General features: G+C 35.2%; 1 protein-coding gene across 2 annotated transcripts in view; it reads right to left on the bottom strand.

Annotated features, from left to right (window-relative positions):
* Cdh12 (cadherin 12) overlaps positions 1-24,488 on the bottom strand; it is a 1,081,833-nt gene that overhangs the window by 60,732 nt on the left and 996,613 nt on the right. For both annotated transcript variants that reach the window (XM_031359979.1, XM_031359980.1), the window contains one exon: positions 9,429-9,616. In XM_031359979.1, the coding sequence (XP_031215839.1) occupies positions 9,429-9,616 (188 nt within the window). The remainder of the gene's footprint in view (positions 1-9,428; positions 9,617-24,488) is intronic.

Here is a 24,488-nt window from a genome sequence, read left to right as displayed (position 1 = left end):
TAGGGGAATGCCAGGGCCAAAAAGTGGGAGAGGGTGGGGTGGCAGGCATGGGGATGGGGGAGGCAACAAGGGTTTGTTTTGTTGTTTTTGTTTGTTTCTTTGTTTTTTGGAGGGGAAACTGTGGAAGGAGAAATTTACATGTAAATAAAGAAAATATCTAATAAAAAATAGTTTAAAAAAAAAACAAACCAAACCAAACCAAAAAAAAAAAAAAAAAAAAAGAGGAAGGTGTTGCCTTGCTGGAGTAGGTGTTGGCTCCTTGGAGTATGTCACTGGGGATAGGCTTGAGGTTTTAAAACCCAAGCCAGACCCCAGTGGCCTCTCTTCCTACTGCCTGTGGATCAATATGTAGTACTCTAAGATACATCTCCAACATCATGTCTACATGTATGCTTTCAGGCTTCCTGTCATGATGACAATGGACGGAAACGCTGAAACTGTAAGTAACCTCCAAATAAATGCATTCATTTATGAGTTACTATGTCCAAGGTGACTCTTCATAGCAATAGAACATTGACTAAGAAAATTATAAAGAATGATCTGGTTGTACTTATGTATTTAGGAACATACATTAGAAGCACATACACACAAGTATATGCATGTGTGCATCTGTATATGTATGTCTGTTTTTATGTAGCAATAACTAATAAATCAAAAAGAGTTTATGAATTTTAAAAAGAGCAATAAGGGCTATGTAGGAAGGTTTGAAGACCAAACAGAAAAAGAGAAATTACTATGATTGTAATAGTATAATCTCAAAAAATAAAATAAATAATAAAATACTTTTTGCGTAAATGTTTGCATATATATTAGTATGCATATATATGCACATATATGTGTGTGTATGTGTGTGTGTGTGTGTGTGATCTTTTAGAGTATTTTGTGCATTTGGACATGTACATCATGAATACATATATGTAAAGGCCAGAGACAGATCTAGTCTCTTTCTTTCAGACATCACCACCTTTATTTTTATGAGAGTGTGAGACTGGGTATTTCATTGAGCCCAAAGCTTGTCAATTTGGTTCTGATCACTTACAAGTAATCTGTAGGAACTACAGCCCCATTTGCTAGAATTCCAGCATTTTTGAAAGAATTTGCTTTTGATGTAGAATTGTAGCAATAACTAATAACCTCATGCTTTTGATACAAGTTCTATTCTGACAGAGCTATTCCTCCAGCCTGAATTGGCATGGAATCTGAGCAACATATCTAAAAGGTACTTTTTATGACCTGAGCCAGATCAAACCTCTTTATGGAAACTGGTGATCTTCTGCTCCTTGGAGGCAGCCATGTTGATGCTGAGCTTAGCCTAGACAACTAGCCAACATAGAGCACTACCGACCAGAGCTTCTGGGATAATTCTACCCACCTCAACTTACCCAGATAAATAGGCATCAGGCCTGGGTCATTTGCGTGACCTAAGTACTTTTCAACTCTGTGTTTCTGAGTTAAATGAGTTTTTCTAAAAAGCACAATTTTTATAGATTTATGTCACTAAAACATGATAAATAACCTATCTGCAACTTGAATTTTAAAGATTATTTTCTTTTTTTCCCTTTTTTTATTAGATATTTTATTTACATTTCAAATGTTCTCCCTTTTCCTGGCTTTCCCTCCAAAAAAAAAAAGCCCTATTCTCTTTCCCTTCCCCCCTCCCCCTGCTCACCCACCCACCCTCTCCCACTTCCTGGCCCTGGTATTACCCTACACTGGGGAATAGAGTCTTCACAAGACCAAGGGCCTCTCCTCCCACTGATGATCAACAAGGCCATCCTCTGTTACATATGATTATTTTCAATGCCATATTTTCCCTTGTTCAAATCAGATTTTTGAGCAGTATTGGTAAGGTTTCTAGATAAATGGGAACCAATATAAAATCATTCCTTTTGTTTAAAATAATGACAGCTAATAAACAGGTATGGCATATAATTCAGTTTGAGTTTATCAGAATGTATATTGTACACTAAATGAAATAAGGGATGTATACAATATTAACTTTATGTTTAACAGAGTATATGTTCTTCTGGAGATGGTATGTGTATTTGTAGCGTGTGTGTGTGTGTGTGTGTGTGTGTGTGTGTTAAATACATGACATCATACAAGCATTCATGTATTAAACACTCAAACCTAAAGCATTCTCACTAGTTAGATATGTGGTTAGGAGTTATGAGGTTTTACCTGTAACTATCACTCAGCTCTGGAGGTACAGTTAATTCTGCCATCCTAGATTGTCCATGAGTGCTGGAGATTTGAACTCAACAGTATAACAGTATAACAGAGTGGCAAGCACTATTACTTATAAGCCTCAAGGTTAATTTTTATTACAGTTTTGAATTCAGAGCTCATATTATTGACCTGATTGTGGAAACTATCTATATACTTCAAGTGTATTCAACAAAGTAGTGTTACTTTCACATAATACTTCTCATTCTGTTTAAGGATGATATCAAAGCACATATGTTTCAGTACACATATTTTTCCTCGTATTTCAACTTCCCCCAACTTTTCTTCCTTTCATAGTTTTATTTCCAATTCTAGTAGAATACTGTGAAAGAAATAAATTCTTAAAATAAAAAAGGAAGGAATCATTGACTTACACATTTAGGCTTATTCATATTTAAAGTCCAGCTAGAATGAAATTTAAGCAAATAGGCATATTCCTCTTCAGAGAAGGATAGAGAAGAATAAGTAAGTGTGCTAATCCTTAACTCAGTTTTTTTTTCACTCTTACCCATACATGGTATCCATCCATAATATCTGTCTAGGAAATAGTGCCTCCCACAATTGGCCAGCTTCCCTAATTTGACTCAATAAATTAATGATGAAAATCTTTTAGAAACTAGCCTAATGTAGACAAACCTTTATTGAGAATACCAAGAATACTTGATTGTGATAAAGAAAATCAACATGACAACTTGCTTTGTCAAGTCAATCAAGACTGTGCTTTAAGCCATAACCTTCGTACTCTTATTATATCGGGTAAAACAGAGAAAAACTTTAAAAGTCATAAAAATTACCATACTTCAAAATCCTGATAGAATAGAAGCACCTTAAAATGTTTACATATATGAAAGAAATCTAAATAGAATCATCAAATACTGAGGGAGAGAAAGCCCTAACTAGAACTTTCTTTTGGCCACGTGAAACTTCTGCTGCTATTGATGGCAACTACAGGAAATATGTCTGAAATGGAACTAAAAGCCTTTGGGAGTGGCATTGATATCAAACCAGGCACACCTCCAATTGGTGGTCGAAGCACCAATTGAAGCTAATCCATTCAGGGCTACATCAACAAGTCCAAACAGCCAGTGTAGCAAAATGAACATCATTGTGTATCAGAAACAGTTCCAGTCAGCCCCTGCCATAGTGAGAATGGCACAGCCGTTCCCTGCACAGTTTGCACCCCAGAGGAGAGCTGTGGGAAGAGGACTCAGCCACAAGACATTTGGTCCTAGGTGTTAGCAAAACAGAGAGCAGAGGTTCTTCAGTCCATGCGGTGGTTCTTCTCTGAACAGCAACAGAGCAAACAGATAGGAGGCAAAGCCCAGAGAGTGGACAGTGACACAAGTAAACCTGAAAAACGCTGAATGACCTTCCTGGTACCTGTCAGGAAAAAGTAGAAGAGAAACCACCCCCTGCACCCACCATTACCACCAAAAGTGTTAGAACTGGACCAATCAAACCTCAGGCGATCAAAACAGAAGAAACAAAATCATAATGGCTGTGGTTGATTCAGGGCAGGGGGCTGGGTAGGGAAAATGAAGTCAAATAATGCCAGCAGCCACAGGGCTAAAGTGATCTGTGGCATTATCCTATGAGACACAAGGGGCATAGAGCATTTTACACTGGCAGAGCTGCTACACCAATTACAATGAGGCTCCACAGACTCGCACCTCCTGTGTCACATTTGCATCTTCAGTTGGTTTATATACAAGTGCATAAACAGTCTATAAGTGCATACAGTTTAGTCCCTAAGGAGCATGAAACACCAGAAGTAGGAGGAGAGTGATACAACAGAGTATCTCAGCTGGACACTGGGTGGTCCCATTAATACATTAGCTGTGGTTCTTTCACTCCCTGGAGTTCTTTGGGTGTGTCTATGGCATTTCTAGGCTTGGAAGTAAAATGATATTAACTGGTGCTGGATAGAGAAGCCTTATCTTTTATTATGGCAGCTTGCTATTTTTGTAACATGGTGATTTGGTTGAACATAATGAAGTACAGTAGTAACTGAGCTTCCCTTCCTCCTGGATGAGCGAGCAGGTGATTAAATATTGATGTCAGCATCCTTGAGTATATTCAGATGAGCAACATAGAACTTCTGCTTCTATTTAAAACAATGCTGGGTTTGATTGTGGTCCAGATCTTTGAAGCACTGTTAGCATCTCCTTTCTTGGAGATCTCACCATTTAAATGTAACAGATTTGATAACATGTTGGTAAGGTGGGGTCTCGCTTATCTCCACTAGGTCATCTTCATATGAATCCAGTGGTTATACGGTTTTGTTTTAGGGATATTTCATTTTCTAATAACGGTTTTTTGCTGACATTCATGCAGAGAATGAATCCTTAGAACTGTGCCGCTAGTGAAAGGAAAGCCTATCTAAGAGTGTGTTTCTTTGCAGAGCAGTGTCACACCATCCTTTGGTCCCTCTGCTGGAAAAGTAGAATCAAGTCTCAACTAATGCCTTTTAAATTGTGTCCTCTAGTATTATAGATGTAGGACAGGACTGTATCATACCTCTGTGAATGTGAAATAGCTTGTCCTTGCTTTATGATATGTAGTAGTGACCGTGCTTTAGCAGGGCTGTTTCTAATGATGTTGCTTAGCATGTTTTCCTTTCAGATGATGATTGAGAGGCTAATTTAAAAAAAAAAGGTGCCAGGTACCAAAAGAGTAACAGAACTGTGCTGTTTTCTGGGGTTTTGGTTTTTTATTTTTTTTTTAATAGAGTGTGCTGGATGTCTCTACAATTTGATTCAAATGACTGCAGAACCTGGAAAAGCTGTTGCTGCTATTGATGCATAACATAGTGCAATTATTGGTCTTAGTATATAAATATATACACATATACATATATATACACATATATATGTGTATATAAATATATACCATAAATATATACACACATATATATACACATATATATATGTGTGTATATAAATATATACACATATATATGTATATATATACATATATATATTTTAATTTTTTTGAAACTTTAGCTGTGCTGTCAACTCTTAAAAAAAGTATCCTAGTTTACTGTGTTGAGGTGGCATTGTACAGAAATTAACAGCCATATTGGTCTAGAAATGTTGCATTTAATTTTTTTTCCATTTCTCAAAGGGTAACACACTGTATTAAACGTGTAATGTCTTATCTACATGGGTTTGATTACAAAAACTGATTCTAAAGAAAAAAAATATATTTGTTGATGAAATGGGCCCTTTTGGAAACACCAAACAACTCAGACTATTACAAAAGCTATAAGTTGCTCTATACAAATTGATGGTAGAGTTAAAACCAGCACATATATATCTTGTATGTATATGGAGAAGTGTAGCTGCTACCTAACTAGATCCTTCACCCCTACTGACTAGTGCTCACAGTTCTAAAAGGTACTCTATAGACTACTAAGCAAGAAAGATAAATGCCAATCCTGCTACAAACCCTTAAATCTGTAATGCCAACCTGCCTACAAGATATGGGATGATATGCAATAATGGCACAAATACTATGGGATATCCAGTAGCTATCTGTTTGGGACTAAGTCACACTCCATGAGATAGAACCTATACTTGACACTGCCCCATTTTCCAAGAACATGAGAAGAGATAGCCTATGGTTCTAAAGCAATATAACAATAAAATGACTCTAAGCAACATTCTACTACACCCTTGGATCAGTATCTCAGTCACCTACCAAGAATCTTCATTCTGAAGTAGAGAAGAACTAATACACATACCCACAATCAGAGAATGTACAGACTGAGAGATCTTGTAATACTTGGTACTCAATAGGATATATTTATCAAATCCCTCTGTTCATGGGTCAGGGAATGATGAGGAAGTGAATCAAATAGATTATAAGAGCTAGAGAGAATAAGTGTGACCAAGAAAACAGTATCTTATAGAAATAACTGGTCTGACACACTTTTTTGTTTTTGTTTTGTTCTTTTGAGACAGGGTTTCTCTGTGTAACCTTGGCTGTCCTGGAACTCACTCTGTAGACCAGGCTGGCCTCGAACTCAGAAATCCGCCTGTCTGTGCCTCCCAAGTGCTGGGACGGACACACTTTTCAAATCACAGATATTATAACAGCATGCATGTAAAGATCCAAACCAGACAGGGCCCAGTGCTGAGCTGGCGTAGTAGATATAAGTTCCCATCCCCAATGAAGAATGAATTTTTAATTAACAACTATTTGGAAAAGAAAAGTTAATTCTCCAATGCAGTCTCACTGGATATACAAACCATACCTAAGGGAAAACCCCAAGCCAATCAGCAGGTAGTCAACAAAAAAACTGTATGGTATTTACGGATTGTCTCATACCGTTTTGTTTGGGTATACACACACACACACACACACACACACACACACACACACACATATATATATATATTTATATATATATATATATATATATTTAACATTACTGGCCTTTTACACATATAATATGGTTTTCACTTTTGCATTTTAGAGGATTTTGTGTGTATGTGTGTGTGATTTTCTGTGTTGAGAATGTGTGTATATGAATGGGGGTGCATGCATCTGTGTGTAGGGAGGTGAATGTTTGTGTGTGGATGTATGTTTCTGTATATGAGTCTGCATGATTCTCTGTGTACATATGTGTATTTCTCCTGCTCTTTCTTTGTTCCTTTTTTGTTATTATTTCTTCATATGTTCATTTTGTTATCTTTTTATGTGTTCTTTTTATTTGTCTCTTTTCTAAAATGATAAAGAATATGTGGACTCAGATACGTGGAGAGTTTGGAAGAAATTTGGGAGGAGATAGGAAGGGAAGGTATGACCAAAATATGTTATATGCAAATAGGTTTACTTTGAATAAAAAAGTTAGTATAATGTTTCAACATGTCTTCACTATAAGCCAGTATAAAATAAAATAAAACAAGCACATACTTGCAACTTATGATAGCAGAGAATGATAATTATATTTCAAACTGGAAGAACTGAGCAATTGTAATGAATAGTCATCCCAAAGTAAAATAAAAATCCAGAGGGAAAAATGTCAAGTCTTGTATCTACATGCCCATTAACTGGAGCCTTTACTGTAATTTCCTAGGCTTCACGGGCTTATATGTGCCATCTGTGCCTCCACCCTTACACGTGAAGTACAAATAGCTTGTTCCACTTCATATCTGCAACTGCACTTGGTGGATTACCTAGAGCTCTGGCATTTCCTATTCTGCTGTTTCCACTACAGTTTTGACTTCATCTCTACAGCTGATTTCAATGACTTCTTAGTGCCTGTGCTAGCTAGATTATGTCAACTTGACACAAAGTAAAGTTATTTGAAACAGGGAACTTCCAACTGTGAAAATGATGTCCTAAGATCCAACAGTAGGTTATATTCTTAATTAATGTGGAAGGGCTAAGGCCATTGGAGGAGGTGCCATTCCTTGGCTCTGAAGGTCTGAGGTTATATAACAAAGCAGACTAAGCAAGGTCTGATAAGCCAGAGAGTAAGCGGTAACCCCTCATGGCTTCTTCATCGGTTTCTGTCTTTAGGTTCCTGTCTTGACTTCCTTAAATGATGAGCAGTGATGTTGATGTGAAAGCAAAATAAAGTCTTTCTTTTTCAATTTGTTTTTGAACATGATATTTCACCATCACAATAGAAATCAAAAAACTATCAAAAAATTCAATAGGAATTTCAATTTAGCCACAGTGTTTAGCCTCATCTGGTCTCTTTAACTCCCTAAACTTGTTTCTTTTTGCTCAAAACAAGTACCACATGGATTATGGTATCAAGTTCTTTTTCAATTCAGTTCTTTTTGTAGCTTGCATTAGCTTCTGAGTGCTGACCTGAATGAAGCTCATGGCTACTGCCCAGTGCAGAACACCAGCTTTCTCTTTAATGATGCTAATCTCCTTAACAGCTATAAGTACTTGGTTGGCTTCACTCTCCTTCCCTAAACTTAAAGGTTGTCTTCATATACTTGCATCCTCAAAACCCTTAAGTCCTTAATCTTTACATTCCCTTTCATTCAAATTCTTAAAACAAGGGAGAGCAAAGCTAGATTCCTGGTAAAACTATCATAAACCACCTCATACCCAGTTCCAAACATAGTTCATTTTCCTTTGTGAAAGCTCATAGGCCATGTTGTAACTGTCCAGAATTCCCTAGGCACTCTTCTTCAATGTTTGCCTAGAACAGCAACTTAAACCCTGCTTACAGCATTCAATAGATGTTCTAGGCCAAATTTCCTGTTTTCAGCATTACTCCCACTAATTTTACCATATTAAACTCTTTATATTTTGGGTTATCGTAATCAAAATTCTACTTTCTACTACTTTCTTTTCTTAATGATGCTTCTACAACATAGTTATGTTTCCATAGGTTTCCATGGATATGATAAAATGCTATGACAGAAAGCATCTTAACAAAAGAGTTTATTTGGCTCACAATTACAGGCTATATCCATTTGTGCAAGCAAATCAAGACAGAACCCTTGAAGCAACTGGTCAGAAAATATCTGCAGTCAAGAGCACTACTGCCACCCCATCTTCTCTTCTCTATTTAGTTATTTTTCTCTCAAACATCTATTTTTTAAACTTTCCTATTTATAGATTCCCTTATTAGTTGCTTATTCTACTAAATCTTATCTTTATATTCATCTTAATTCAAATTCTTTGAATATAGGCAAAATGAAGTCACATTCCTGGTAAAAATATGACACACATCATTCCTTGCTCAATTCTAGACACAGTTCCTTGTCCCCAGTGAACCTTGTAAGTCAGTCTTAACTGTGCACACTTCTCCATGACATTTCTCCTTCAAACTTTGACTAGAACAGCAAATTAACTCTGCTTCTAGGATTCAATGCCTTTTCTATGTTACATCTTATCGGTCCAAGCTGGTATTCTTTTAAAATGACATCAAATCTTACCTATGATGTGAATTACTTATTTATATTTTCTGAGTAATCAAAAATTTCATCATTTCAACCATGTTGGTGTAATCATAAATCTCCACATCATTTAAAATGTAATCTTAACACTATGAAGCAATGTAAAATATCATTTGGCAAATTAAGAAGCCTTAATGCTGTATTGAAGTATACACATAGAAATACATTCTGTGAGTTCATAATTAAAGGATTGCTATTTGAAGAAAAAATAGCTATCACTGTCTCTGTTTTTTTTTTCTAATTTTCCAACTGTCCAAAAATTAGTCTATGTACCTTTTTCAATTTGATGATTCCTTCTTGTGTATCCTCATCTGTGACAATATCAAACAAATTTCCCCCATCTCCTGGGACAATGTTGTATTCAATTTCTGCATTTTTTCCAAAATCAGGATCTACTGCTCTTATTCTTCCAATAGCTGAACCAACAGGGGAAGACTCGGGAACTTTCAGATGGAAGATGCCTGATAAGAGATACATAATTTGCAAAGGCAGAGAAATTAGTGAAGTATATAATAAGACCACCCTGTTTTAAAATATAAGTATAAATAGTAAATCAAACTTAGAACTTTGTAATATAAAATGAAAGGCAATTTATTGACAGTTTATTGACTATGGCTATATGGAATTACCTCACTATATACTTCAGAATCTCATGATGTAGAATTTTCTCTGAGAAAAAGGAGTAATACAGCATGATAAATTATAATTACTTAAAAATTCATATGTCCATTTCATTTAAGTGGATTAAATATTAAGTAAGATCTTATAAAAATTACTAATCAATATCATAGAAGAAATCAATACCAATAAAATAGTATAGGATGCAAAAACTTAAAAAAACATAAATGCATAACTACATAGATAAATAGATCACTGAAATATTCATTAAAATACTTATATTTAGATTCTTTTAATGGATTAAGTTTATCTTTTCAAGAATAAATTGAAGAAAAAATAATTTTTAATATATATAGTGTCAATATTCTGATTCATGCTCATGTAAATACAGAATTCTATATGTGATTGGAAGATATTTTAATATGTATTAACTTGACACCCTAAAATACTTTTATATATTATTGAAATCAATATATCAATGCAATATCCTATTACTTTTAATACTAGCAATAAAAAAGGAAAATTATTATTTCTACCACCAGGTGGAGCACTAATATTATTGCAAAACTGATAAGAAACAAAATATTGTAAAATCTACAAAATGTTGTATGACTATGAAAAATTTTATTACAAATTTAATTTTGGCAAATTAAAATTTTGGATTTTCAAAAAATAGTATATCAACAATAAAGCATACTACATATTTTATTGAATTCTTTGCATTGCCTCTAAGCCCATATTAGTATTTTAGTCTTTGTTCTGTTCATGTCACAGTAACAAAAGGACAAGAATGGAAAGATCAAATGAAACATAAAAGTCAAAGTCTTAATGTTGTGACTGACATTCCAATTTCAAATTACATTAATAGACCTTGAACAGGTCTTATCCAATGTTTCTATTTGCATCAGTGATCACTATGCTAGGAACATAATCAGCATGCTTATTGTATGATGGCATTCATTTTGTAAATTATACAAATTAGGAAATATGAATGAGCCTGGCAGTGGTGGTACATGCCTATAATCCCAACACTTGGGAGACAGAGGCAGGTGGATTTCTGAGTTCGAGGCCAACCTGGTCTAGAGTGAGTTCCAGGATATCCAGGGCTACATAGAGAAATCCTGTCTCAAAAAAAAAAAAAATAAAAGAAAAGAAATATGAATGAACACTGTGAAATTTCAGTTCCTTTGGCCTTTTATTTTTGTAGGAAATACAAATTCTCTGAGCTTCAAAACTTGCTAATTTCTGGCCCAGGATATCTACACTTTGCCCTTTTAAAATGTTTGTACTCAGTAGACATTTATACAATAGAATATACATTTGGTTTTATATGTTTAAACATCCTTCTAATGTAAAATATGTCACTATGTCATACATTATTATTTATCTCTCAAATTATACAAAACTTTTTAAAATTTATATATTTTTAAGATTTATTAATTTTTATACATTGGAATATACTGTCGCTGTCTTCAAAAACACCAGAAGAGGGCATCGGATCCCATTGAGATACTATGTGGTTGGACACTGAACCCAGGACCTCCAGAAGAGCAACCATTGTTCTTAACTGCTGAGCCATCTCTCCAGGCGCACAAACAGAGCTTTAATGGGAGTTGTAAATTAAGGCAAGTAGGTAAAATGAAACAACAATGGACAGTTGACAAGTTGTGTTATTTTTCATGTGTCCCTGCAGGCTAAAAGCAGATATTCAAGTACAGTCAATGTTCTATAGTCAAAACTGTAGACAGGAGAGCTACCAGGTCTTGTCATCTACTTTCTGAGAGAAAATGAGGACATGACTCTAAGCAGGCATGATTGAAGACAAGGGCTCATCTTAGACATCTGGAAATGTCCAGAATAAGCCCAGCCATGAGAGGAGAGATAGGTAGCTAAAAAGAAAGAAAGGGGCATCAGGGTTGCAATAAGGTTGTAAGTATACCAAGAAAGAAGCAAAAAACCAAGAGGCTAAGAAAGCACTTAGCCAAAATGGCTGAGTTTGTATAGAAATAGAAACTGGGGAAGGGAAGGGAAGTCAGTTTCCTGAGTTGGAGAGCTTTAGTGTATGGGGTGGGATGAGAAGTGCTGAGAGATTCACAGGATGTAACTGACACTGGAAAAGCTGGGCAGCGACAGGTTGATATGTTATACAGGCACCTCAGTCATTTCTCCAGAGGTTCCTCTGAGATTCTACGGGAAAAAAAATCTTTCTTAATTCATACATTACATCAAAGTTCTACTCAGAAATGCTTAAGATATTGGCAAGTACAAGTCACTTGAACTTTTTCATCAATGTGTCAAGAAGTATAAAACCATACATATTTAAGATATACTAAACTTATCTGAGACAAAACACGGCAAAATATAAAGTCTGGACTATAGGTTAAGTTTTCTTCCTTTTATTTTTAATATCAAATGGGAATGCTAATTAGTTCATGATTTAAATCATGTACCTTTCTGAGTAATTGTAATTAAGATAAATAATCTGAACATACACCAAATCCTTTGAACTGAAGGATGAGCAAATATACTGCAACCACATGGCCCAGTCAGTAATATTGGCTACATTCCTGAGAATTTCTGGATAAGACAAAGAAATGGAAGTCTGTGCTAAACAACCCACTATAAATCCTCTGCTGTTCAGATATCGAAGATTTATTGCTCAATGCACCAAGTCAATGGCTTACAGTCAATCTGAGAACAACGTGGAGTTGTGACATGTACTGGATTTCATTAGAGACAGGGTTTAACAGTGAGATCACATGGGAGTATGTCTGCTGGAGGGCAGGGCAATGTCCTGATGAGTCTTTGAAAAGAGAAGCCTATAATTCAAAGGTCGTGAAGTATTCCTGCATACACTTTCCCATCTACACATGAAGAGTAACTTCAAACTGGAAAAGCTAAAATAATTTTTTTAAAGTAACTATTCAGCGATCTGACAGTCTGAAGTCATATGTAAGGGGTTATAGTTAACAAAGGTGAATTGTCATAATTGAGACATTTCATTGTGTGCAGGATGTGGACATTTTGAATTTTCAAAAGTAATCTACAGACCATCAGGAAATTCAGAGTATTGATGAAATGGCTTCCTTTATAAGGCAATATGCTGAGATATGAATTTCCTGCTTTATAGAAGAGCAGTTTATGAAGCCAATAGCAGCAAATGTGAAAACAGCTATTCTTCTATGTTGTCAGAGCAGCTATTTCTGAAGATTGTTCACATTGGTATGTCCAAAATTCAATTATTATCTTGTGGCAGTGGAAAATTTGTGATGAATTGGAATAGTTTCACTTTTCATCAATGATTGACTTCATACTATGCCCTCAGTAGCGCTCTCCAGAATTAAGAAATAATTGCAGTAAAGCAGTAGTTTGTGTGTTCCATGTTCCTTCACTGAGCTTTTAGGGCCTATAAAACACAAAAGCGCAGAACAGTGGTTTTTCTCATCTTTGCATATCAGGCATACACTTTTATTGAGTTAAGATGTACCTACGTATATTAAGACGAGTATATTACAAAAAAATACTGCATCTGGTGATAAAGTCTATTAAATATCAGAGAAGTCAGTGAGAGTGTGCATTTGTCATGTCAAGTTGTTTAGGTTTCATTCGTTTATTTCCAATGACTTGGCATTTTATCATTGCTAGCATCTCAACTGCAATAAAGCTAAGGTCATTTCGATTAATTTAAAACTCTGAAGTAACGTACAATGGTGCCAAAGCTAGATCAGCATGACATACAGCATAATTACACGGCCATCATTCCAAGTCACCTTATTTTGATGTGTATGAAGCATGTGAATGGTCCTACCTGTACAACACAGGCTAAGAAATGAAAGCAGGGGCAGGAGGTTATTTTCCATGTCAATCAACTATATATGTACATTTTTACCAGATATACACATTATGCTTAACAAAATCACATTCTCCCTGAGAAACGGAGAAAATTGTATGAGAAAGATTATGTGGAATTTCAGTGATTCATTCTGTAATTTCTTACAGACAATGCTCTATTATTTCCACTGCAATAAACATAGCTGCTAGCTATAAGTTAATTCGCATTCTTTCAGTGACTATGCCATCTGAAAAATTGTAGTTTGGTTATATTTATATTATTACAACTGATTCTGCATAGGAAGGGAGACATTAGACTCTTTGGCCACCAAAACTAAAGGAATCTTTCATTATCTTCTTCAAGAAAACTATCAGGTATAAATGAAGAAAATGATATATATGTTGAAGTAAATTTCTACATAATTAAATCAAATTATAATATTATTAATTACATAGGTACTTGATTTATAAGTCTTTTAGGAGAAACTGAATAGATGAATTATAAAATACCATAACTACTTTTGATAAAATGACTAATTGAATAATTACCATATTATTTCCAAAACATGGCATGTTTGTAGAAAAAAGAATAGCACTTCTAACTTCTATTGTACTTAGAATTTAGTCTTCTTTGTACCAAAGATTTGAAGCTCTCCAGGACAATATAAATCATAGGAAGAGGCTAAGAGGGAGAATTATGTGTCTGGGACTAAGCGAAGTGCTTGTCTAGCACAGAAAACGCTTTTTGTATGTTTGTTTGCTTTTTGTTTTGTTCCCAGTGATTAGAATTAAACAAAATTCAAACAAATCGAAATAAAATAAAATATTAAAATATTGGCAAAACTAGAAGTCTTAACATATTTCATGCAAGTTTGATTAAAAAACAAATAATATTCTTATGTAAAAACATAGTAACTAATTTTATTTCAGCATATTAGATGATACATAGCTAGTGAACACTTGATTAAGTGATTGAATTTAAACATTGCTCCATTGATAACCCTTCATTATCTCAGAGAGATACTATCTAATTGTATATGAAAATAAAGTAGGTTTGTTTCTGTTTTGTTTATTTGTTATTATTTAGGCAAAAATGACTGCAAGGTCTAGGAAACATCTGTGGAGATATAGAATTAAGAAACTGTCAGGAGAGTTATGAAAAGTCAGTTTACCTAACATAAAATATTATATATTTATGGAGAATTATCTAATTTCTTTATTGTTATACATAAATACCCTATTGGTGGCATTTATGACCTCAAAACATTCATAATTATGCAGTTTCATTCCATGGAAGTAAAGTGACATGAATGATCAAAGAAAGTTGACAGTGAAATTCAATTTTTATATTATGTAGACTACAACGTGAGCTGAGTCATTGTGGCATTCGTCCTGTGTGATCAGCTAATGGAACTCATTCCAGAATATGCCAGATGACAAGGTGATATGATCACAATTTCCTGCCGTATATGCTTTGTGACCTGTCAAACCTGATATTAGAAGGCCCACTGCATATTAGTGAAGCCACAAACCCCCTTATATTCCTTTGATGCCCAACTAAATCACAGGGCTTTTGTGTCAATATCATATTATCCAGAAACCTACATGTTTTGCCATGCCCTGGCAATTTGCCATACCATGGTAATTTGACTAAAGCCAACCTTAGGTAATTATGATTCTCCAGAAAGGAAGAAGTAGTTGGCAGAGAAAATTTCAGAGAGGTACCCTCATATTTATTATATAATATAATTGATAATATTAAATGTACTATCAGTATGAGTTGAAAATATATAGATTTACAAAATATCAAGTCTTTAATTCTCAATGATTTCTATTCTAAACTATTAGAATAGATTACTCTATTCTAAACTGATGTTCAACCTTTCCCCTCATTAATTTTATGACTTCATCAGTTGGTGAGCTTGAACAGAGTTCAAAGGAAAACACATAACACCCTAGTTTCAACTTCCCAACACTTCAAATGCAAACATGTTAGTGATCATATTTATATCAGCAGGCATAAAGTGAATCATGTCTTCCTTTAGTGTCCTGTTACTCTTTCAAGGTTGTCTCAGGGATTGTAAGCTTTGTTTTATCTTGGATAAAATCAATGGTAAAATCAAACATCATCTCTAACATAACTGACTATAACTTAGTTTTAATCATCTCTAATACCCACTCTACTTTTATTAATTACAAATGTCCTTTGTATCTTATTAATTAGTACACAATCTGTATTAGAATTAAACCTTTCTTTTCCATATGCAAACCAACCAGGACCAGCAGCAGGTGGGAAATTAAACTGGGAAAACTTGGCAATCTTTTTTCTGTCAAGCATGTTAACGTTCTTTTGCCAGGAGTATTTCTACTCTCATGTGTGACAGCAAAAGCACAGGACTGATTGTACAGTTTGCATTCTTTATGGCTGATTGTTCCTATTGGCATGGGTAGCTCCTGACAGTGTCCCCTCCCATAGCCTTAACACCATCGCTTTTCTTCCATGCTTATAGCTCAATGCCCTCAGCATCTAGATACCTCCGTAGTGTGCCAGGTTTGATTTCAGGAAGATCTCTCTGGCAGATCGTACCATGACTTCAGCTTTATTTGCCTTCTGTAGACATATTCTTTACTTTCCCATTGTCATCTAATTAATTTTCCTAATAAAATATGTTCCTTCCTCCCTCTTTCCTTTCCCAGGACATTTTAACTTTCCTACCCACTAGGCCAATAATGTTTCAGAAAACCCCCATCATGGTCTAGAAACAAATATATTAGATATTATTATTAGCTCTGGGCCAGCAGAAAGCTCTACTTACCAAACCTAGTGAGAGAAAGGCAATTACCCACTTCCTTTCTAAGTTGAAAATACTGCTTCACTCTCTCCAAAGAATTATTCTGGACAAAACTTTTCCTCCACCCACCACTGTATAAAATAGTATTTTAATAACCATACAATGCCAGGTTTGACTGATGGTTCCAAGTTATAAAAAAAAAAAAGCTGGCATGTTTATTATAATTTCTGAAATTTCTTCTGGCCATGAAATACAGGTCTCACTCTAGTATCACTGAGCTATCCAATTTGATTTCTCACCTATACTTTTATTGTTCTGTGCTCTTTGATTCCAATACCAGTTGAGATGATCATCATTTCTGTTTCTTATCATTAAATACCAGAAATTTATGAATACTGTAATATATGTTAGCAGAACTATCTTCAAATTCTTCTCCACTGATGTTGTGACAGAAAGACTTGAGATACTCATATGTGATCATGTTGGGAATGATAAACTGTGTCCCATCTCCTACATCAGGTTCCAGTTCTTACACATTTCTCTTTCCATTTCTAATAGAATTGCTTTTATATTTTCATTGTGACATATCTATACTCACCCTGCTGTTTAAACGTGCTGTCGTGTTTTGGTTTTGTTTTTAAATGAATTCAAATTGTCTGTTATCTGCTAATCAGAATCATTACTTGCACTTTTCCTTGTACCACATTGGAAGCACATGTCTGGAACATCTCTGATAATCTAAAGCTATGCTTTGTCCAGACTTTAACATCCCTCCCTTGTTAACTTCTTTAAGATTAAATAAATGTTGATTAGGTATTTATTCATTTTAGATGAGTGTGTGTGCTTTCTGTTGTTATTGAAAACCATCCTTAGTCCATGGTGTCTGATAGAATGCATGGAAGTATTTCAGTCTCCTTGTATCTGTGGAGGCTTCTTTTGTCTCTCCATATATGGTCAATATTGGAGAAGGTACCATGAGATGCTGAGAAGAAGGTATATTTTCTTGGTTTAGGGTGAAATGTTCTAGAGATATCTGTTAAAACCCTTTAGTTTATAGTTTCTATTAGTTTCACTGTGTCTCAGTTCAGTATCTGTTTCTGTGACCTGTTCATCAGTGAGAGTGGAGAGTTGAGGTCGGCCACTATGATTGTATGAGGTTCAGTGTATGTTTTGAGCTTTAGTAACATTTCTTTTACAAATGTAGGTGCCCTTGGAGTTGAGGCCTAGATGTTCAGGATTGAGAGTTCATCTTGGCGGATTTCTCCTTTGATGAATATAATGTGTCCTTCCTCATTTCATTTGATAATTTTGGTTGAAAGCCTATTTTACAGGATATGAGAATGGCTACTCTAGCTTTTTTCTTGGGACCATTGCTTGGAAAAAAATCCCAGCCTTTTACTCTGAGGTAGTATTTGTCTTTGTCACTGAGGTGTGTTTTCTTTTTGCAGCAAAATTCTGGGTTCTATTTAATTATCCTGTCTGTGGAGCCTGTTTCTTTTTATTATGGAATTAAGACCATTGATGTTTAGGGATTTTAAGGAACAATAATTGTTGTTTCCTATTATTTTTATTTTTAGAGGTGATATTATGTTTGTGTGATTATCTTCTTTTGGGCTTGTTAGATGATTAATTTCTTGCTTTTTCTTAGTGATAGTTTCTCTCCTTGCATTGGAGTTTTCCATCTAGTATTTCTTTAAGGGAATTATTTATGTCTTCCTTGAAGTCCTCTATCATCTTGATGAGATGGGATTTTAGGTCAGAAACTTGTTTTTCAGGCATGTTAGGGTATCCAGAGCTTGCTGTGATGGGCGAACTAAGTTGTATTGGTACCAAGTGCCATTGCTTTCTGTTGCCTCTGTTCTTCTGCTTGCCTCCTGCCATCTGATTATCTATGGTGTTAACTGGCCTTGCTGTCTCTGACTGGAGCCTGTCCCTCTTTGTAGAAAGGTGGAACTCTGTGAGCTGGGTTAGAGCAGGCCTTATGGAAGGCAATCAGGTTGTATCTGTTTATGGGGGTTGGGGGTCTCCTGTGTTCCTACTGACAGCAGATCTCCTGTGACCTTGGTTACAAAGAGGAGAGGGGGAGGAAAAGGGGAGACAGGATCAGGTATGGGAAGAGATATAAGAGAAGTCCAGAGGACCAGGAGAATGAATAGAAGTATGAAGGAGAGGGGAGGGGTGAACATTGAAAATCACTAGAAAGTCCCAATGGCAGGGATGGGAGAGGTTCCCAGGATATAGTAGGGATAACACTAGCTGAAATGCCCAAAAGCATGGAGATAAAACTTGAAGAGACCACCTCCAGTAGATAGATAGATAGATAGATAGATAGATAGATAGATAGATAGACAGACATGGCCCACAGTTGAGGGATGGTGCCACCACCCATCTCAAATATTTTAACCCATAATTGTTTATGTCTAAAGGAAACACAAGGACAAAAATGGAGCAGAGACTGAAGGAAAGGCCCTATCTGGGAATCCATCCCATCTGCAGACACCAACCCAGACACTATTGCTGATGCCAAGATGTGCTTGCAGACAAGAGCCTGGTATGGCTCTTCTGAGAGATTCTGCCAGCACCTAACCAAGACAGATTCAGATATTCATAGTAAATCATTATACTTAGCCTGGGGATCCTAATAGAAGAGTTAGAGAAAAGACTGAAGGAGCTAAAGGGATTTGCAACCTCATTGGAAGAACAACCATGTCAACTAACCAGAACCCTCAGAGCTCCTAGGGACTATAAAAACAAAGAATATACATGGGCCAGTCCATGGTTCCCATTACATATGTAACAGAGCACTGCCTTATCTGGTATCCTTGGGAGGAGAGGTGCTTGGACCTGTGAAGGCTTGATGCCCCGGGGAAGGAGACACTAGAGGGGTGAGGCAGGAATAGGTGAGTGGGGGAGCACCCTCTTAGATGCAAAGGAGAGATGAATGGGGTGGGGAGTTCGTGGAGGGGAGACAGTGAATGAATGCAACGTTTGAAATGTTAACAAATAAAATAATTAATTAACAATGACTGATGATTCATGGATTATTTATACCATGTGGGAAGATTAGAAAAATGTCAACAGCATAGTAATAAGTAAAAAGTTATTTTAGTCTAACTGTTCTCAGTCTGCAGGAATCATTCAAATAAACTATGAACAATTTGACTTACTTGTCTAAGAACCATTGACTCAGACTCCATTTAAACTACCTTCTTCTTAAGTAATTTTCACTATTCCCTTATTTTTTTAACTTTATTCTAATATTTTTTGTACTTTAACTCTACTCTATACTACCCTATATATATCTTTGAGATTCATAAGACATTATCCTTTTAAATAACAACCGTGGAAATTGTACACTATCATCTCAATCCAAACATATTTACACTTAGCTCTGAAACTCTCTACAGCCTGCTCTTTCCCAAATTCCTCTCCTGATACCTGACTGTCTCAGTGAGTACTAGTAATACTGTTCCAGTTGAAATACCTGTAGTCTTTCTTCCAGAGCCACTCAAATCAGTCTAGAGTCCATTGAGTCCCATAGACATTACTACTGGGGATTACACAGCGCCTACTTCTCTATGTCACCGATGCAGTGTGCTAACTTGATTTCCTTATTAGTTTTCACTTCCACAATTTTTTGAAGTGGTTTTTTCCATAATTGAATGAAAATAGAGGACAGCTCACTTATATCACCCACAGGGAAATTTTTCATTTTTACCCTATCATAGAGCTAACTTGGAAAGAAATGTATGAATCTCTTATACAAACTATATGTGTTAACACGAAGGAAAGGAAGATACCTTTAAACTACTAGCTACTGTGGAAGTACATTGTATGCTTATAGCAATCAATTATTATTTCCATTTTCTTTGTGATCTTTAGGCATTGTATTATTGTTAGTTAATTTTATCCTCACATTAGGATTTTGAGACAGATACTGTTATAATAATTCACTGTTATTTAGGTCCTAGTAAATGTTTAACAACCATACTGAAGAAGGCAGGGGGAACAGGCATAGACAGTAATTTTAACTGTACATTTATTTCTGTCATGAAAGGATCCCAACCATGGACTTTTAAAAGCTGAATTTGTGATGCATTTGAACATAGATCTAAGAGATGTGCACAATTGGCTTTGATGATTGGGTTGGGCCAAGTGTCAGTCTATAAAATTAAGAAATTCATGTGTAGTGGCATGAAGGAAGGAAGCAGTGAAGGGGCATGTTTGATTTCCTTCTGGACTACTTTATCCACAGTACTCAACCCTACTTTTTCTAAATTAATCAAATATTAGACAGATGCACAAACTCTCATAAAACATAAATGACTCAAATATTTTGACTTTAGCACCATTGCAGTGTGAAAATTCCAATGTAAGGGTCATGTCAAGTTCATTGTATGCTGTCTCTTTTATAACCTTGAACAAATTCAAGTAAACTATCTTTGGTAAAATTATTAGAAAACACTATATGATTTTAAAAAGCATAGGACTCTCACTGAAAATTGATTAAATTTTCTGTAACCAAGAAAAGAGGGAAATTGATTTATTTCCTTTTATTTTCTATTACTCTTTCACTTTTACATCTATCTTAGCATTACATAAAAGTAATTAACATTGTAGTAAATTTATATTTATGGTAAATGGATGAATCATTAAAAAGATAGCTATATTTTTGAAGAACAATAGACTTCCTAAGACACATATAAGAACACACATGGTGTACTGGCTGGTTTTGTGTGTCAAGTTGTCGCAGGCTGGAGTTATCACAGAGAAGGGAGCTTCAGTTGGGGAAGTGCCTCCATGAGATCCAGCTGTGGGGCATTTTCTCAATTAGTGATCAAGGAGGTAGGGTCCTTTGTGGGTGGTGCCATCCCTGGGCTTTGAAGTCTTGGATTCTATAAGACAGCAGGCTGAGTAAGCCAGGAGAAGTAAGCCAGCAAGGAACATCTCTCCATGGCCTCTTCATCAGCTCCTGCTTCCTGACCTGCTTGAGTTCCAGTCCTGACTTCTGGACTGGTGATCAACAACAATGTGGAAGTGTAAGCTCAATAAACCCTTTCCTCTCCAACTTGCTCCTTGGTCATGATGTTTGTACAGGAATAGAAACCCTGACTAAGACACATGGTATGCACTATCTGATAAGTGGATATTAGCCCAGAAGCTCGGAATACCCAAATCCACAAACCACAAGAAACTCAAGAAGAAGGAAGACCAAAGTGTGGATACTTCAGTCCTTCATAAAAGGGGGAGCAAATACCCATGGAAAGGGTTAAAGAGACAAACTATGGATCAGATACTGAAGGAAGAGCAATACAGAGATTGCTCCACCTGGGAATCCTTCCCATATTCAATCATCAAATCCAGATACTATAGTGGATGCCAGCAAGTGCTGGACAGGAGCCTGATATAGCTATCTCCTGAGAGGCTCTGACAGTGCCTGACTAATACAGAAGTAGAGGCTCACAGCCATCCATTGGACTGAGCATAGGGTCCCCAATGAAGAATCTAGAGAAAGGACCCAAGTAGCTGAAGGATTTTCAGCCCCTTAGGAGGAACAATATGAATTAACTAGTAGCCTCAGAGCTCCCAGGGACTAAACCACCTACCAAATAGTGCACATGGACTCATGGCTCTTGCAGCATATGTATAGCAGAGGATGGCCTAGTTGGTCATCAATGGGAGGAGAGAACCTTGGCCCTGTGAAGGTGCTATTCCCCAGTGTAAGGGAATGCCAGGGCCAGGAAGTGGGAGAGGGTGGGTTGGTGAACAGGGGAAGGAGGGAGGGAACAGGTTTTAATTTTCTTTTCTTTTCTTTTTTTTTCTTTTTTTCCTGAGGGGAAACTGGGAGATATCATTTTACATGTAAATAAAGAAAATATATAATAAGAATTTAAAAAAAGAAAGCAGCATTAGAAATATCAAATAAACTAACTCCAAAGATCTACAGAGCACAGCTCACTTACATCACTTAAGGACTGCCGACAGGATTCTGGTTGGACAAACTATACATATTTAATCTATGTGATTTGTAACATCTATTCCTGTTACAAAGTACTACACATGGTGGAGACCTTGAAAGGAGCTCCCAGCATCTCCAATACATCCATAACTTTCCATTGTGCCTCAATTATACAGAATGTATTTAATATCCCCCTAAAGTCCCAATTAAATATGTAAACATTTCATTTATTTGCTTTATCTATGTTATCTCTTCCCAGCTAAAAAGTAGGGCATGCTGGTGATTCTCAGGAATATGTAATAATACTGTAGCAAACATATTAATAAAACTATAATTTTCTTATAAAGTATTAACAAATTGAACATGGAATTAAACAATTTGCTAAGAAAACAAAGACTTTAAATTTTGTTGGGTCTGTTTTATCAAAGATTTAATCTCTCACAAATTGTCTTTTTTGACATTATGTGGATAATTAAAAAAGACAGAAAATTAAATTATTTCTTCCCATATTTAAGTTATATTTTACCTCAAACGAATTACTTAATAACCCCTGTTTACTGATATGCAAATATGAATGTTCACTCTTAAATTTCTACCCTTAACCTACATTTTTTTGGAACATTCCACTAGTCTTCCTATTTTTTAATCCATGCCTTAAATGGTTTTCTTCTGCTATGGATATAGTATGGATTTTTCTATAACTTTAACTTGGTGATTACTTAGAGATATTTTCATTTCTTTCTTTTGGTCATTGCAGTGCTAGGTTAGCCATCATTCTATACATGGAATTGTTTGCATATACTTTATGATTTTAATTTGTCTCAGTACTTAGGAGCATATCTGTACCTTATGATTAGGTCTTAGAATAACTACCTACAACTGATACTGTATCTTTGACTTTATAATCCAATAATATTTGCTCTATATACCAGTAGATGCTTTTGTATATTTATATAATATACATATTTCTACCTAACATTTTATTGCAATTTTCATGATTTCCTATTAATTTAATAATCACTCTCATTATATAGTAACAGCTTGAAAGGGCAGATTAAAATTTTATTTTCTTTATATTTTCAATCACATTATTTTTTCATTTATGATCAAATATCCTCATCTACTTTGGCCAATCAGAAATCAAAATTAAATATAGAATTATAAAATATATTAAATAAATTATGGTGTTATGATGATTTTATTCCTGTATTTAAGGATTGCCACTATTGTTACAAAATTATATGTCAAATTTTTCAGACATTTGAATTTATTACTCTTCTTATCTCTTTACTATTCCTCTTTGGCTATCCTTGAATAAAAAAATAGGTGAAGTATATTGTCATTAGTCTGATTCGTTTTATCTATCCCTTGGATCTTATTTACAGTTTCTATGTGCTCCTTAGAAATGCTTCTTAAACTCTATTTTGTCTTTTGAAAACTTGATGCTTTCAACATCTCTTGTTCATGTCTTCCAGAATACATTGTATTAGCACAAAAAAAATTGTCATTTTTTTATTATGATAGATTCTTCTGTAGTTTTCTTGTTACGTGCACATTGGATCCAAAAGATTCCAATATCTTTCACTATCCAACTAACATATCTCTTATCTCTGTGTTTACTCATATAAAGGCAGACAATTGTACAGAGACTCTCTGTCTTCTGCTTCAAAATGTACCATATTATAAAAGTCATTGTTCTAAGGTACTGATATGTGTGTTCACCTTCCAGTGAAAGCACACCCATCAATACATAAATGAATATCTCTATTTCATCACTATGACATTTTGTAAACACTTTTTTTCTGTGGCCATATGTTCTAAAATAAAGCAAGCTGGCCCCTAAATATGCTATGCTTGGCATGCATTGAATATTTTTAAAATACCCACCTCTGTCTTTGGAACATATTTCCTTCTTTAACACTTTAAATTCTTCTGTTACTCAAAAGGAAATTTCCTCTCAATTTCTGATTCCCATACAAATATTTTTTTCTGATATTCAGTGAAATATAATTATTTGTTATTGGTAAAAATGTTGACTTCAAGGGTAGTTTTACTTTTAGAATTAAAATATACTTCATAGATGCATCTCTTTATTTGATTTATAATGTAATTTTGTATAATGTATAAATTTGA

The sequence above is a fragment of the Mastomys coucha genome, unplaced genomic scaffold (genome assembly GCF_008632895.1).
Source record: "Mastomys coucha isolate ucsf_1 unplaced genomic scaffold, UCSF_Mcou_1 pScaffold8, whole genome shotgun sequence".
NCBI classification, from domain to species: domain Eukaryota; kingdom Metazoa; phylum Chordata; class Mammalia; order Rodentia; family Muridae; genus Mastomys; species Mastomys coucha.
Note: the sequence above shows the minus strand (reverse complement) of the source record. Positions and strands in the feature narration are given on the sequence as shown.